This window comes from Engraulis encrasicolus, chromosome 18 (genome assembly GCF_034702125.1).
Source record: "Engraulis encrasicolus isolate BLACKSEA-1 chromosome 18, IST_EnEncr_1.0, whole genome shotgun sequence".
In the NCBI taxonomy this organism is placed as follows: Eukaryota; Metazoa; Chordata; class Actinopteri; order Clupeiformes; family Engraulidae; genus Engraulis; species Engraulis encrasicolus.
In genome coordinates this window covers 12,622,997-12,639,470 of record NC_085874.1, presented here as the reverse complement: position 1 = coordinate 12,639,470, position 16,474 = coordinate 12,622,997, and the positions used below count along the sequence as shown (strand labels likewise).

The 16,474-nt window shown below is 47.6% G+C and overlaps 1 protein-coding gene across 6 annotated transcripts in view; it reads left to right on the top strand.

The window, feature by feature from the left end:
* Window positions 1–279: 279 nt before the first annotated feature.
* The window catches only part of cdc42bpb (CDC42 binding protein kinase beta (DMPK-like)), a 118,168-nt gene continuing 101,973 nt past the window's right edge, over window positions 280–16,474 (top strand). For 2 of the 6 annotated variants that reach the window (XM_063223042.1, XM_063223040.1), the window contains exon 1: window positions 280–1,167. In XM_063223042.1, coding sequence (XP_063079112.1) covers window positions 993–1,167 — 175 coding nt within the window. In that variant the 5' untranslated portion in view covers window positions 280–992. The remainder of the gene's footprint in view (window positions 1,168–16,474) is intronic. The other 4 variants (XM_063223041.1, XM_063223045.1, XM_063223043.1 and 1 more) reach the window with 4 other exon arrangements.

Here is a 16,474-nt window from a genome sequence, read left to right as displayed (position 1 = left end):
TCACCAAAACTCATGCAACCATTTCATCTTATTGATGCAATGTCAGAGTTTAGGCTATTTTAGGAATCAGGTTGGCAGTATTGCACTGTCTGACAGCAGTTGTGCTTTCCAAAAGGGTCCTCAGTGGTTTACCAATCCAAAAATCTGGGAGGCTCTTTTCAGACTGAAACAGAATAGGAACGTAAACAATTATATTCCCGGTGAAGGGTCGAGGATGTGATGAGTGGCTGGCGATGAGTGTGTCAGTCCACTCACTGTACTGGTGGTGAGGTCAGTGGCCAACTCGCTCGCTCCCTGGACATGTCAATCAAGTCGTGACGTCACCGATCCATAGCGTTTCCGGTGTTGATGGGCGGTGCTCCGACGACGTTCCAGGTCTGGGATTCTTTGCAGCGAGCGAGACAAGGCTGGACACGATTTCAGCCATATTCGGCTTCAGAGAGCACACCGGCTAGTTCAAACTAGCAGAGGGATTCACCTACGGAGAAAACTGCCACTCCCAATTTTTGTGGACTCGTTTCCTTAGTTTTAGAACATTTCTGGACTTATCCCCGGCATGCGAGGAGACGGATGGTGTAGCAAATGAAGGAATGGGCGGCCGGCGAACCTGAGATTCGACGGGGAAAACGGCATCCCATTTTCCAACGATAAGTGGAAAGTACAGATTTGTCAGGATTAAAGCAAATGGAACCGACTGGGCCTCGCATCTGAGAGAGAGAGTCGAAGCACAGTGGCAACGGCAGCAACCACGGGCCTAAACTAAATTGATCATTAACGGTAGATAAATACAATGTCGGGAGTATTTTGCTAGCTAGCTAGCTTCGGGCTAGCTAGCAAGTTGGAGTCTGGGACTTCAGTGCTCCACATCTGCCAAATTATTTTTTATTTTTCGGCTGCGCTGAACGGGTGCAGGGTGATCCCCTCCACCTCTAGTAAGGGGGACATTTTCGGGCAAAGGGAGTGGTAGTCCGTGCAAGTTAATTGTTCGAAAAATGTCTGCGAAGGTGCGCCTGAAGAAGTTGGAGCAGTTGCTCTTGGATGGTCACCAAAAGAATGCAAGTTCTCTCAGCGTCGAAACCCTCCTGGATATTTTAATATGTTTGTTCAACGAATGCAGCAATTCGCCCTTAAAGCGAGAGAAACACGTGTCGGAGTTTCTGGAATGGGGTAAGTTGATGGAACAAATTTGTCTTTGACATGCAGTGGTATCCTTCACGTTGACACCTTAATTCGCAAGTCATTTCCATTTCTGCTAGCTTACTTATCCTCTTATCTCGGGGAAATCTAGCATAGCCAGTTAGCTCATTTGTGGGAGCTAACTCACGCTACGGGCTAGTTGAATAGAGTTGCCATACTATTCAAAATGACCTATCAAGTTAGGTGGTCCACTGAGCATTTTACTAAACGTGGTGTAATGACTTTCAGCATCGGAGGACTCGGGATTCTAATTAAAATTTTACACTGAGAATATTGTAGCGTATTATGGATTTGCTTTTGTTGCACTGATTTTTCACAGTGAATGTGTTGAGGACCAAAATGTCAGTGTTCCTCTCATTTGCTTGGTCTTGTTCAGCAAATGATACCGTTAGCACAGTGCTAGATGCCTCTGTTTTTTTTATTTTTTAAGAGAATCAGATCACCAATCTCTGAGGTTTTGTTTGCCAGGTCAACGTTCATTTCGCAATGCATGTGCCTGTGTGTACCCCTCTTCATTACTTTCCGAGTATTTTTATGCAACCAAGTCAGATAACCGTGTGTTCCATATTCATTAGGCCAGTTTGGTTGAGTGTGCGGAGAACACTTCAGTTCCATCTCATCCTCAGCGGTACTAAACGAGGCCTTTTAAGGGCCAAAACATACCAAGGCGGAACGGAACGGTCGCAGGACGGACGCGGTCTTTCTGCTTAGTTCTGGCCGGCGTGCTTTTCTCTGCCTTGCACACTGACAGCGTCGGCGTGCGCGGCCAGTCCTATTCAAAACCCTAGCCACAGCCAAAGCTAGCATGCTACTTTGCCATTCATTTGAATGAGACACCGCCGGTCGCCGGCGTGAAAAATACGCTCGAGTTCTATTTTCCAAATGCAGCGCGGCGCGGAGCCGGCTCCCGCGCCGCTGACGCCCGACTACCGCCGGTTGGTGTGTAAGGACAGATAGGTTTCAATGTATTTTCACTGACGCCGGTAAAAACCGTGGCCGTTCCGCGCCGCTTTACCGCCTTGGTGTGTCAGACCCCTAAGTGTTCAGCATATCCCCTTTAGGTCAGGGGTCTGGTAAAACTGTTTGGTTAGAGACCGTGTTCAGACGCCAAAACAGGCTGCTCTTTGCTCAATTGGTAAATGGTTAACACGCGCTCGAGTGTCCACATTGTGTTTCAGCATTGACTGCACTTCTGAAAGCCTGAGTTTTAAAGCACACTGTTAAAATGATAACGAACCAGCTAGCTTGTTTGGGGTCTGACACACCAAGGCGGTAACGCGGCGCGGAACGGCCACGGTTTTTACCGGCGTCAGTGAAAATACATTGAAACCTATCTGTCCTTACACACCAACCGGCGGTAGTCGGGCGTCAGCGGCGCGGGAGCCGGCTCCGCGCCGCGCTGGATTTGGAAAATAGAACTCCAGCGTATTTTTCACGCCGGCGACCGGCGGTGTCTCATTCAAATGAATGGCAAAGTAGCACGCTAGCTTTAGCTGTGGGGAGGGTTTTGAACAGGACTGGCCGCGCACGCCGACGCTGTCAGTGTGCAAGGCAGAGAAAAGCACGCCGGCCAAAACTAAGCAGAAAGACCGCGTTCGTCCTGCGACCGTCCCGTCCCGCCTTGGTATGTTTTGGCCCTTTCTGTAACCCCTTGGAGACGCTCTTTGCCATTCTGGCAACACCGTGGTACATGGGCAGGGACGCATGGAATGGAATGTCCCGACAACCACATCCCTGTTCTTGAAGTGAGACAGGAATTGACAGCTTGCCTCTCTCTCTCTCTCTCTCTCTCTCTCTCTCTCTCTCTCTCTCTCTCTCTCTCTCTCCCCTTTGATTTTTTTCTCTCTCACTGACTGACTGTAACCTCGCCCCTTGGTTTCTTGGCCACACTCAAGTCAACATAATGAGAGGAGGGTTCTCCTCTGGGTTGGGCTGGGCTGGGCTGGGCTGGTCTGTGTCTTTGACGTCAGTAATGAGATTACACCCCAGTGTGTCTGCTCCCAAAAAGAGCCTCCTTGTCCTCAGGAGAGCCGCTACACTACACCACCACCACCTGTCAAACCCTTGTTCGATCAAACTTCTGTCGCACCCTCTGCTCTGTCTTCACCTGTGCTCAAGGACTCCACTTAAAGACGAGGGTTAACAGTCAAACTACGGTAGTTCCTCCCGTCCGCTGTTACTTGTGGCATCTTGTCTTGTGGTGGTGCCCTGTCTGTGGAGAAGACAAATTAAATGTCCCCACTGTCAGACAAAGCAACTTTTGCGGGGTTTTCCACCCATTCAACATCCCAAATGCAAGCGAGATTAAGACCTTTAACATTTTTCCTTTTGCAAGGTATTGAATAAATGCCTCAATCATAATGACGGCCAGCCTTGTACCAAAAGGCCATAAGCAACCGTGAAGAACGCGAGAAATTGATCAACTCGCACTGGCCGTGGCGTAGGCAACATTACCTTCTAGGCATATACCCCCCATGAGTCCCTGAGGTGGTAGCCTGGGAAATCCTATGTTGCTTTGTATAAATGTTCCAATCTGAAAGACAGCATGGATGCCTGTCCCAAAGTGCTTGCCTGAGGTACAGAGCCAATCCGAGAGTGGGAGGGCTGGAAAGATGATGGCGCGTATTAGACGACAAATGGAAGCTTGCAGTTGGTTTGAATGCAACTGGCTGTGGCCTACGTCAAATGATACATTCGTAATGGCCAATGATACATGGCTGTTGGCAATAGAAAACCACACCTCTTCTACGAGAAATTCAGTAGGCGGTCTCCAGACTATCCCTCACTTGTCGTGTGGTCTGGTGTGAACAAGGCAACGGCGATGGTTAGTGGTGCATCCTGTCCAAGGGCAGATCTGGCCCAGTAGGGTGCTGGGACGGTAATTGTCTTACCACGAGTGCGCTGTATACCAAATGGTAAGCTTACATCCTACCACTCTTGAGACAGTCGGACATTTCAAACTTCCCGTCTACCAAACTACCCCTAAATTCCTCTTAGTTTTGCTTTGGAAATGCATCTGGATCTCTCAGGGTTTTAGGATAGCCCTAAGACGGTGATTCCACAGCGGTACTTGGGGACACCTCAGCGAGGGTACGTGAAAAAGTTACAAATGTATGGAGCAATCACATGCGGATAGGCAGTGTTTCCCACAGAAATTTTGGAAACTATGGGGGCAGGCAGGGTTTATTTTGTCGGGGGGGGGGGGGGGTGGGGGGGTGGTCTTCTCACACGGGCCTTTTTTTTTGGGGGGGGGGGGTGTATTCTTGCAGCGTAAATGCAAAACGGCAAAACAATGACTAGAGTATGATATTGGCGCATGGAGAAACTGTAGGCCTGGGCCTATATTTCAGCCATTTATATTTTGAGAAATAAGGCTACATAAGATTTTACCCATGACTTGTATAATAGTAGTACATTGTCATTGTCAAAAAATGCAGTACAGTGGATAATTTCTGTTTACAACACAGTTTCATTCGTCCCTCATGCAGGGGTCTGGGAAACAATAATAAAACAAAATAGGAGCAGAGATAAGAATTTAAGAGCACTGTGAAATTGTTAACGCATAGACAAAAAGGGTCTTAGAGGGTAGGCTATGCCTTTTCCCCCACACATATCTGTAGGCGTACACATTCTACATGAGGGGTGCTGGTCACAGGGCCAGTTTTTTCCAAATTCCTCCCATTAAAGACCTGAACAACATATTACACATTTATGTCTATATTCACATTCATTATACATTAATTTCTATATGTAGCCCGATGTTTCCTCTGCTGTGTCAATGAAGGTCTGTCACCAAACTCATTACAACTGTAAAACAAAGCCTAGGGAGTGTTAGTAAACTCATCCCAACTGTCCCTTCTTTTTTATATTGCTCCCAAACCCAAGTAAACTACAACAACTTGACTAGGCTTTTGATCCCTGTCTTTCAAGCACTTGTGGTTCTCTCTATAGCAGGGGTGCCCAACCTTTTTTTAACCAAGATCTACTTTTGAAGTTGATGGTCTGCCGTGATCTACCAAGTCAAATTCAAGGATGTCAGTATGAAAATTTAAGACCACCATTTATTAATCACCATTATTATGAACAAAATGTTTTCAGTAGGCTACTATGGCCGTATCTTTTCAGTGTGTTTTAAAGTGTGTTGAATAGCCTATCTTTACAAAGCAATGCAGCACTGATGGTATGCAGAGATAATTTCAGTCATACACAAGTCATAAACAACTGAAACAATTTCAAAATGATAAACATTTGGTATATAAAAGGCACATAGGCCCTATTTCTAAAATATGATGAAGCATTATCATGCCTTCAGTGGTATAGGCTACAAATTAAAAAGGGCTCAGAAATTCACCATTTGTTATGGGTAAATAGGCTACTATGAGAGAGAGAGAGAGAGAGAGAGAGACAGAGAGAGAGAGAGAGAGCAATGAGAGGATAGGTTAACACCCCTGTTAAGTGTGACTTCTTCTATGAAGGTTTTTTTTTTTCAGCTCTCTGGGACAGTAGCACAGCAAAGGCTTTCTATTGTGAGTTTGGCCAATCGTTTTGTCCACAACTGAAGCAAGAAACAGCACAAATTGACGTGAATTCCATACATGTCAACAACTAACATTTCCCTTACACGCGGCACGCGATGTAAACGCAGTTAGCGATGATGCATGCGACTAGCGATTTGGACGAAGATCCTCGCATATCGGCGTGTCATAACGCATCGTTGCGCACATGTTCTGTTACTCACCCGATGTTACACGTGTGCAGACATGAATCAACTGTAGGCTAATACCACTTCTTAATGCTTTCCCCTCATTCTGTGTTACCGTGGGACTAGGCTACTTATCTAACCAATACAGAGTCTATGGGATGTATTTACTCCAGGAGGAAAATGCGAAGGAAATTCAAAATCGTAATTCAAATCGTTTTTAACAAAAACGGATATCGTAAAACATTTTTTTTTAATTTTTATTTTTTTTAAACATTTTCATAAACTATGGCGGCCAAATTTTAACTATGGCGGTGCGCCATAGTTTCCTCAATGTATGGGAAACACTGGGATAGGGGAAGAGAGACTGCATTAGTCAGGAGGCACACATTCATTGTATGACAAAAAGGCTTAGGGCATAAACAAGATAAAACGGTTGGGAAACACGGCCTTAAGAAATGGCAAGGATTTTGCACTAGCCAGGGGATCATATTTGGTGCATGACTATAGTGTTGGCCCTTGGTGTTCAACATGTCCAAGCTACATGTGATGGAAGGAAGGAGGCCTTTTGTTTTCTAACTTTGCATATTTCATAGTTGACCAATGTTGAAAAAACGCACCACTCATCAGTATAATGGCAAAACCGTCAAATAACCGCCCACTACAAATAGGTCTTTGCGCGTAAATAGGGTGGTGGGAGGAGATCTAACAAGACATCTTGCAAAACCCAAAGTGAGAACAGACAGCGATAAGATGGGCCTCCTTTCGCTCCTTACTACACACACACACACACAAGCACGCAGGCTAGTCCTACCGGCTCTTCTGTTGTTGCAGCTAGTCCTTGTCGGGAATTCCTTCCCTTTTTCTCACCAAGTAAATGAAACGTAGAAGGTTGCACCGCCCACATCAGGAAAAGCAATCACAGCAAATGTTGTTTTACAGTGTCTGGTCTGTCTGTGCTGTGCTGTGCTGTGCTGTGCTGTGTGTGTGTGTGTGTGTGTGTGTGTGTGTGTGTGTGTGTGTGTGTGTGTGTGTGTGTGTGTGTGTGTGTGTGTGTGTGTGTGTGTGTGTGTGTGTGTGTCACACACACACACACAATCCTATGGAAAAAAGGGCCCTAGTGAATCTCTTGCTCATTATCTCCGACAGACATATTGACAGAACCTCTCGCCGCCCCCTCCAGTATTGAATAGTAAGCTAGTTCAGTGTGTTCACAGGCAATCACTCTGCCTGCTTGCATGCCTTTGACCTATAATTACACTGCCAGTGTCCAGCCAGGCTCTCATCATCGTCATCGTCATGGCTGCTCTGCACCAGTTTTGTGACCTAGGCTCTCCCTCTCTCTCTCTCTTTTCTTTTTTTTTAGCAGTTTGAGACCTTTTTTAGCAGTTTGATGTGTTTTGTCAGTTTTTTGGAGGGCTTTTGTGCTTTTATTTATGATAGGATTGTGACAGAGGGACAGGAAACGAGTGGGGAGAGAGAGATGGGGAAGTACTGGCAAATGACCCAGGCCGAAATCGAACTCGGGTCGGTGGTGTAGTAACCTAGTGCCCTACCGTTAGGCCACAGCAGGGCCAGTGTTTTGGCAGAGTTAAGAAGCCGTTTGGAAATGAACAGGAGTGATGGGCAGTTTCACCACATCTCTCTGACTCTTTTATGCAGCCAACTTTGGGAGGGATTTGGCCCACGAGCGGACCACATATTTGTCCTTGACGTGGTGTGCTGTTTATTTTTCTTTAGGCTAAACTAATTAGGAAACAAACGCAGACAAAATTGCCTATAGTTGTAGAAAGGCGGTAGTTCAAATTAGGGGTCGACGGATACAGGTTTTTTTAATGGCCGATGCGATACCGATTTTTTTTTCTTCATCAAGCTAAAGCTTTTACATGTCTGAAACAAAAGAGAACTTTAAGAATTGGTTTATGTTAGACGTAATGAACTTCATACATCTAAGGCAGTAGTTCTGCTGTGCTTCCCCATAGCCGACTTTGTCCCACAACTGGGCCGGGTCACAGCTGACGGAGGGAGGGAGGGATCCATGTCAGATGCCTCCTGTATTCATTTGCTTTGATTCGCTACAGCATTGCTCAACGACAACAACCATAGAGTGCAGAGCATAGCAGAGCAGATTCCTACAAGCCCCCATGAGTGAAATTTAGCCCCAAGGGCATGTTGCGTGTGTGTGTGCTGTGTGTGTGAGAGTTTATACATCCCTGACAGAAGGGTGTGGCAGCAGACTTCATGAAGGGATTAGGGAAGAAGGTGCAACTGGCAAATTCAGCATTCGCATTCTCATGACGCCTCAAAAACAGGTGTGTGGCTGCCTGTGTGCTGGCTTGCCCCGTCTAACCACCGACTACCGCACCCTTTCTCCCTGCCTACCTCCTCGCCCCAAGCAAAGCCAAACACCACCACCACCACCCATCTCCGCTGCACCATCCGCCTGCCTGCCCTGCTCAGATGGCATTAGCCGTACGAGCGAAGGCTCTCTGATGTTTAAGCTGCGGCCGGCTCTCCCGGTCACGTTGTGTATGTGAGAGTTAGTAGATTAATTCCCGTGGCCGGCTGAGGTCTTTAGCCCTGGCTCTATATACTGTGTGCGGTGCTGTGCAGTGCGGGTTAGATGCAGTGCAGCGTGTCGGTGTGGTGTAGCGCAGTGTAGCACATGTTAGCTGCCTGCCTGCCAGCCACGCAGCACCGGCTTGCCTCAGCTCAGCTCAGCTCAACTCGACTGCACTGCTGTTGCTAGGGTTTCCTCTCCGCTTTCCCCCGCCACTGCCGCATTGTGCAGACTGCCGGCCTGCTTTTGCACGGCTCACAACAAAGGTAAGCAGCTTAGTGTTGGGCTCTGGCTCCCTCTCTCCTGTGCGTGCATGTGTGCGTGCGTGCCCGCACACAGAGGGCCACTGATGCAAGAGACCCTGCCGTTAACGCCCATTTTTTGCAATGGGCAGAGTCACAGCTGTTTACACACAAACAGGCAGAGAGGGAGACAGAGAAAAAGAGACATACAGACAGAAGGGGACGCTTCCAGTCCACCCCTCACCTGTTGACAAGTGAGGGCAGAAAGAGGATAAGATGGTGTTAGGAAGTGTGTGTTCGAGGGAGCATTAGGGAGAATGCAAAGGCACAGGATAGGCAAAGAAAGGAGGCCAGGAAATGAGTGAGGCATGAAGAGGGTGGATTCCAATATGCAGACTTCTGTCCTCCCTTGCTCACTTGCCTTCTTGTGACCTCATGATGACGTCACTAAGCACAGAAAATGTATTTCTTGCAAAATCACACAATTCAAATGTAATTTCCTCATTTGCAATCGGGATGGTGAATGAAGAACAGTCCCCCCAAAATTGTTGTGGCTTGGCTGACAGCGGGAAAACTTAAGAGTCAGCAAAACGCGAGGCCGCAAGCACAAGTGCAGGAGGGGAGTCTGCGTATTGAAATGCACCCAGAGAGAGAGGCAGAGGAAGGGAGGGAAAATATGGATTCTACAAAGGAAAAAGGAGGGATGCATGGTAATGCCAGTGAATGACTGGAAAGGGTGGCCATTGCAGGTTGCGACAAGGGAAAGACAGGAAGAGGGAGAGAGAAGGGGGGGGGGGGTTGCGGAGGAAGGAGAGAAGGAGGTGTTGTGCCGCTGTTCCGGATCTTTCTTATTCTCAGCTGTGGTGTTGGTAACGGGTTTCTGCAAGTGGGGCACCAGCTCTGGTCTCTGCCCAGGGAGAACAGGGTTACTCTGGGCATCGGCCCTGGCTGCTGATGGATCTGTCGCACGCACGGACGCACGCACGCGCTGTTCATGCTTTACTTGCTTCATCAGTGTTGGAATGGTGCAAAGACTGTGTGTTGTGCTGCCTGCACCATTACTGAGTGCTAGAGACGAAGCATGTGTTGCCATCTCTCCGTGGCCTGGTGGCTATAGAGTCGGGCTTGAGATCAGAGGGGTACAGGTTCGAATCCCACCCTTCCTCTCCCTAATGGCTGAAGTGCTGCCCTTGAGCAAGGCATCTTGTTGGAGGTCTTGGAAATGGTATTAAAAAGTATTAAATTGGGTGATAAAAAATGCACAGATACCCTAATCTAACCCCACACTGCTCCAGGGACTGTAACCATTAACCTTAAAATAACTAATTCACTTTGGATCAAGGCGTTAGCTAAAGCGTAATGAAATGAAACGAAACGTAATGTAATGTAAACAGCTGGATCAAAGTTAGTCATCATTTCTCCCTTCTAGCAAGTTCTGTCAACCACAGGATGAACACCGCGGCAGCCTCTTGAGCATATGTGTTTGTTCCATCCCATAGGGGCAAATTATATCTTGATGTCGTTTTTAGTTTGTTTGCTCATTTCTCTCGTTGATGTTTGTTTGTGAGTGAGATGAGATTTTTACGAGGCGGTCTCCTACTGCTTGCTACCATGAGGTTTTGAGCGATTATGTGCCAACATTGGATCCCATGCTGCTTTAGTAGTCAGTTGAGGCCTGTTTTCTCCCCTCCCTCCCCCTCTCCGTGTTCTAGTTGTTTCTTTCTTCCATGCTGTAATTGTGTGTTGCATGTTGCTACCATTCTCATCATTAATGAGGAGTGGTTCTTGAACTGCAGAGAAGGGATGCACAGATACCGATACTGCTCATTATACTCGTACCCGATACCAGCTATGAGTACTACTATTACTCAAAACAATGCAAAATCTTGTCATGTTTTGTGGACTTGAAATCAGCATGGAAAAAAGTGCCACCTGATACATTTACTAACATTTAAATCCAGATAGAAATGGACAATAAAACATATCACGGGTGGAAAAAAACAAGGCCATGCATTTATTTTCATTGTATGTTAGTGGTAAAAGGTATCGGTATCGGTACTCTGTACTCGGCAAGTACACACATTAATGCACTCGTACTTGTATCGGTTTTCAAAAAAGTGGTATCGGTGCATGCCTACTGCAGAACTGTGTTTGAGGCAGGTTGCTTACTTTACTGTGTGTGTGTGTGTGTGTGTGTGTGTGTGTGTGTGCGCGCGCGTGTGTGCGTGTGTCTAACCGACCTCCAGTTTTGCGTTGCTGGTACATGGCACAGGTACACACACATGCACGCGCACGCGCACACGCACGCACACACACACACACACACACACACACACACACCACATCTGTGGAGAGAGAAAGGGAAATGCTGAGGGGGAAGTGCAGGCATAGTTTTAGTGAGCCAGTCGTGCCAGCAAGAATAAACAATTAGACAGCTCTTTCATCCATTCGATCTGTCCAACACACACACACACACACACACACACACACACACACACACACACACACACACACACACACACACACACACACACACACACACACACACACGTGACGGCGGCACTGCAGGGCAGGCCTCCTCTGTCAGGCCTCCCAGGAAAATGGAGGCATTTTTCACACGTGGATGTCGGGATGTTTCTCTTCCAGGGCGGTGCACACCAGTCTCCTGTGAAAACACTTCTATGACTTGCTGAGTTAGAGCTAAGTGGTCTGCAATTTGCCGCCCATAATAAGTTATGGTGTGCTTTTGTGGTCATCCAATATCTTGCTTCATGACGGAACACAGCATCGGTCTGGACTTGGTTTTGCTTTCCCCCTCCTACCTGAACCAGAGGGTTGTGTGAAATGTGTTCAAAACCATTAATGATCACAATTATTCCTTTGATTATCTTTTTAGTGACACAGTTGATATTCTGCTCTGACCATAACATTAGACCCTACCATTTGTGCAACATGCGATAGTATGTTAGTTAAGATAAGAATTCACATTTTTTTCTTGCTATTAACCTGGCTTGTTGTATCGCATAGTCGGTAGAAATGCCAGCAGAAATGCCACGTTGGAAGGGTCGTGTGTATAAGGGTGCTGTACCACTGTGTTCCCTACATGTGCGAGTTCATGGAATGGGTGTATTGGTGCAGTATTCACTGTTTGCATGTGTCTGGTGTAAACAAGCGCCACCTTCTCAGCAGGCAAGAGTGTGACAGTTCAAGGTCTTTTTTTCTACACCAAATGCTATGATGAAATGCTAGCCATTTGACCAGCAGCTGTTCTGGCATACTTCATGAGGTGGAGCGAGCCTCCTCAATTCTTTACTGTTTGTCCCGATGCGATGGACATATGGAGGGGTGAACTGAAAATAACACAATATGGAGTACTAGAATCTTGCTTGGAAGGACATCTTCTTCTGTATTCTAGAATGCTTAGAAAAATACCGCATCTTGAAAAGCGGGTTTAACGACCTTGGCTTTTGTCACACAGAGGACAGACTCTCGATGAATCCTCCCCCCCTCTCCTGCTCGAGTTGCTGCATAACGGTTTACATTTCAAGGGGACTGGACGCACACTCAGCTGCTCGTTCGCATTACACAGGAAATGTCCGGCATGCCCACACTCCCTCCCTGGAGTCTCCAGATCCCTGAGCTATGCCCTCCCCTCCTCCCAACCCCCCTCCCACCCACCACTAAACCTCACCCATTGCCTCCCTCCTTCCCATCCCCCCCCCCACCATCCACTCACCCACACCCTCTCACTGCCTGCGTTTTTTTTGCAGTGGCTTTCAGAGTAAGTGGGTTTTCACCCTGGCTCTGTCCGCTGACTGATAGTTAGGGGTGTACAAAAATTGTCATGACAATGCATCGACACACTCATTTTCACAATATACTTCATCGATTCATTGTCTGTACATCAGGCCTGCTGTTAGTCAGCGAATGGGGTTGGAGTGAAACGGGCATGACTTCTGTACAACAACAACAACACGCCATGCCCCTGGCACCCAGCCAGTGCTCTACCCGCCCCTGCCACCAGCCCCGGTCCCAGCCCCTGCTACCAGCCCCTGCCACCAGCCCCGGTCCCAGCCCCTGCTACCCGCCCGTCCTAGCCCCTGCTACCAGCCCCTGCCACCAGCCCCTGCTACCAGCCCCTGCTACCAGCTCCAGCCCCTGCCACCAGCCCCTGCTACCAGCTCCAGCCCCTGCTACCAGCCCCTGCCACCAGCTCCAGCCCCTGCTACCAGCCCCTGCCACCAGCTCCAGCCCCTGCTACTAGCCCCTGCTACCAGCCCTTGCTGCTGCTGATGGTGTTAACAGTGCTAACAGTGCTGACTGTGTTTACAGCATTTACAGCGTTGGGCGGGTGTAGCCCCGTTCTGGCTGTCAGGACATGAACGCCCGCCCAGTAAATCGCACTGCATGTCTCTCAGGAGAAGCAGACAAGCCAGGAAGAACAACACAAACACGCACACACACGCACAGTCCAAGAGCAAAGAGTCAGGACGAGGCTTGCGCAAGGAATGTCTCCTTGACAAAAGAACTAGCAGCATCTCTCTCATCACCGACTTCTCTTGTTGTGAAACGTTTTTTGACATTAGCCTGCCACCATTTGTAATCTTCCTTCACCTACCCAGGGAACCTTTGTTTTCAAAGGCTTCATTTAGTTGAAAAACAAATTGTAGTGCAGTGTTGCTACCAGTGTTGGACGTCGGTCCGTTTTGGTTGAGGCCTTTTTGGCTGACGAGGGACGCCACATTGTGTTAGAGGTCCCCCATGAGAGGGAGTCACCTGATTCACAGCAACGGCATGGCCAAAGCAAATTCCATTCATTCCTGCCGATATCCTCCCTCTCTTCCTCCCCTGCACACACGCTCACCGCGTGCACGCACGCACACACACACACTCACACACATGCACCCCTCTCCCTGCCTCAACAGCAGGCATGTGTAGGCGGCCTGTAGCAACCCAATGTAAGTAGGCTGCCGGATGTGAGTGCCCGGATATCCGCCCGAGTATTTACGTGTATTTTACCTCAGCTACTCGATTTCGGTCGTGTATTTACGACAGTTTAACCTCAGCTACTTGATTTCGGTCCGATTTGAGTCTGACTGAAGATGGAAGGGACATAGTTGCCGTGCGTAAAGAGCCCACAGCACATCGCCGTTTCGGCGACACCAGGGTTCCTTGATCTCCCAATCAAAAGAATAGGCTTGGCCCGGTGACCAATAACATCAAAATAATAAAAAATAATAATAAAATGAAATTATAACTTAAAACCGAATTGATTTGGGTGTGAACATTAAACTGTCTCAACCGGGCACCCAAAGGGAATTCATCAAAAGATAACGGCATTACTTTCTCGTCGACATTGTTTTGTTTTTATTATCCAGGAGGACTGAGCTGAAAACTGCAGCAGTCACCTTGCACAGTTCTAGCTGCTCCGAAGCACGTGCGTGTCTAAGCAAATCATCCTGCCCATTCGCAACGTTAAATAAAAAGTTTTGCACAAGACTATAGCCTAAAATAGATGCACTGTCACAGACACTGGAATAGCCCGTTTCGGAAGGCATGAAAGTCACGAGTTTACAGTCTAAATGTAGCTAGCACTCGGGAAGTTTCTGAGTTTTACTCCTTACTATAGTAAAACATAACATCAGGATATCCTATAAGATTAAAGGATATCTGGGCATAGCCTTCTCTCTGAGTTAGAAAACAGCAGCTAGGCCTAGGCTATGCCGCATATTGTGTAGTTATTATTTGGTGGTGCAAAAACAACACGCGATCCATGCCGCATATTGTGCCATTATTATTGGTGATGCCGAAACAACAAAGCCAGATTGGTGACTAGAGCCTGCCTAGTACATTTAGACATAGCCTACTCATTTGATTGTGCCATGTACATTTAAAAGTGTCAGTGCAGAATTAAACTGGCGCTGAATATAAATACTGGAACCATTTTCCCTCCGTGTCTAGATACAGTCAGAGGCGCGCGCGCACGCTCTTATTTCTGTATTATATGAAAATATCCTAAAACGGTCACAACATCAGAGGACCTTCGTGGTGGAGGATACTTGCGGCGGGGGCCGAGACCGAGTTGTTACAGGACACTCTTAATGTTATTGAAGGGACAGACCATGCTCGATACTTTACCCGGTCTAAATGTAGCACTCGAAAAGTTATGCCGCATATTGTGCAGATTATTTGGTGATGCCAACAACACGTGAAACTAGGCACATTGGAGACTGCAGCCTCATTTTGATTGTGCTACTAAACTTAGACTAAAAGTGTCAGTAGGCTACAGAATCAAACGGGACGCTGAAATATTGGAGCCAGTAAATTCGTGTGCGGTGGATATTGTGCAGATGTGTGTGCGCGCGCACAACTATTTCTCTCCCATCTCTTTGCTCATCAAGCCTCCGATCTCCAAAAAGACACGGGCACTCAGGATAACTGTTTACACGAGCTGTTTAAATAGGCCTAATGTGATGCACGTTCTTCATGACATGGCATGGTTTGGCCACCCTAAATTCAACATGACTGCATTCGCACATATCGTTTAAACATCCATGATGGAATTGTCACTCTTAATGTGCAAGTATTGGATATGAAAAAAAGATCCTAAAACGGCCACAACACCAGAGGACCCGTGGTGGTGTGGTGGATATTTGCGGCGGGGGCCGAGGCCGAGTTGTTACGGTAGGCTACAATCATATTGACCGTCAGGCGACACAGCGCGACTCACATAGGGTAGCTGTGGTACCGCAAAGCATTCCTGATGGTGGAAATGAATGCAAATGCATGCAAATACTCTGGCGGATATCCGGGCACTCACATTCGGCAGCCTACTTACATTGGGTTGCTACACGGCCCACCCCCATCTCTCTCCCTCCCCCTCTCACCAGTCATCCCTTCTGCTCCCTTCCTCTCCTCCTCTCCTCTCCTCCCCTCCTCTCCCTCCGTCCCCCTCTTCTCTGCTCACAGGCGTTAGGCCACAGGCATGACATGGATTAGCCCTTTAGGCCTCAGGCATTCTCCTCACAACCCTTCCTGGCTGTCACCCCACTAGCAAAGCCAGCGAGTGTGGCACAGGGATTTTGGACAGGACGGGGACTGGTGATGCGGCAGAAAAAAAAAATGATCACCAATCCAATGTGTTCCCGTATTGTCCAATGTGCTTCACTAAGCTATGAAAATCTGACCGCATTGGCTGATCTCGCATGCTGACTTTTCTAAACGACAAGCCAAGAACATCGGGACAAATTAGAAACCTTCTCTGATCATTTACTATAGTCAATTACAACAGTTGGCCTTTTAAGAGGCTGCATTTGAGGAATGAAGTCGGGTCTGCGGCGGTTACGTTGTTCCCCCTTCACTTCCTCCAGGAACGCGTGGCTGACGATGTTGTCTTTATAGTGCCCGATGAGGAAACATGCTTACGAGGCAGAGATGACTCTTTGTCAAGAGGCACGAACAGTCAATGGTTATACCCTGCAAGTTTGTATCAGTGTTTGAAAATTAAATTGCAAATGTAATTGTTTTTATTTTGTCATATCATAATTGTAAACAGTAGTTAACACAGTTCATGTTAAAAGTGAAAACACATTACTGGCTTCACCTGCCAGTGAATGTCCTTGGGTGAGTCTGCCTGGAATTACTGGAATTGCTGGGCTGGGAGGTTGAGTAAATATGTTCCGCTTGGTTGTTCGCCTTGGTTGAGTAAATTTGTTCAGGTTGGGCTGTTGCTCAGTTGTTGCCACAAGCGCTCTTGACAGTGCCTACCTAGCCTTT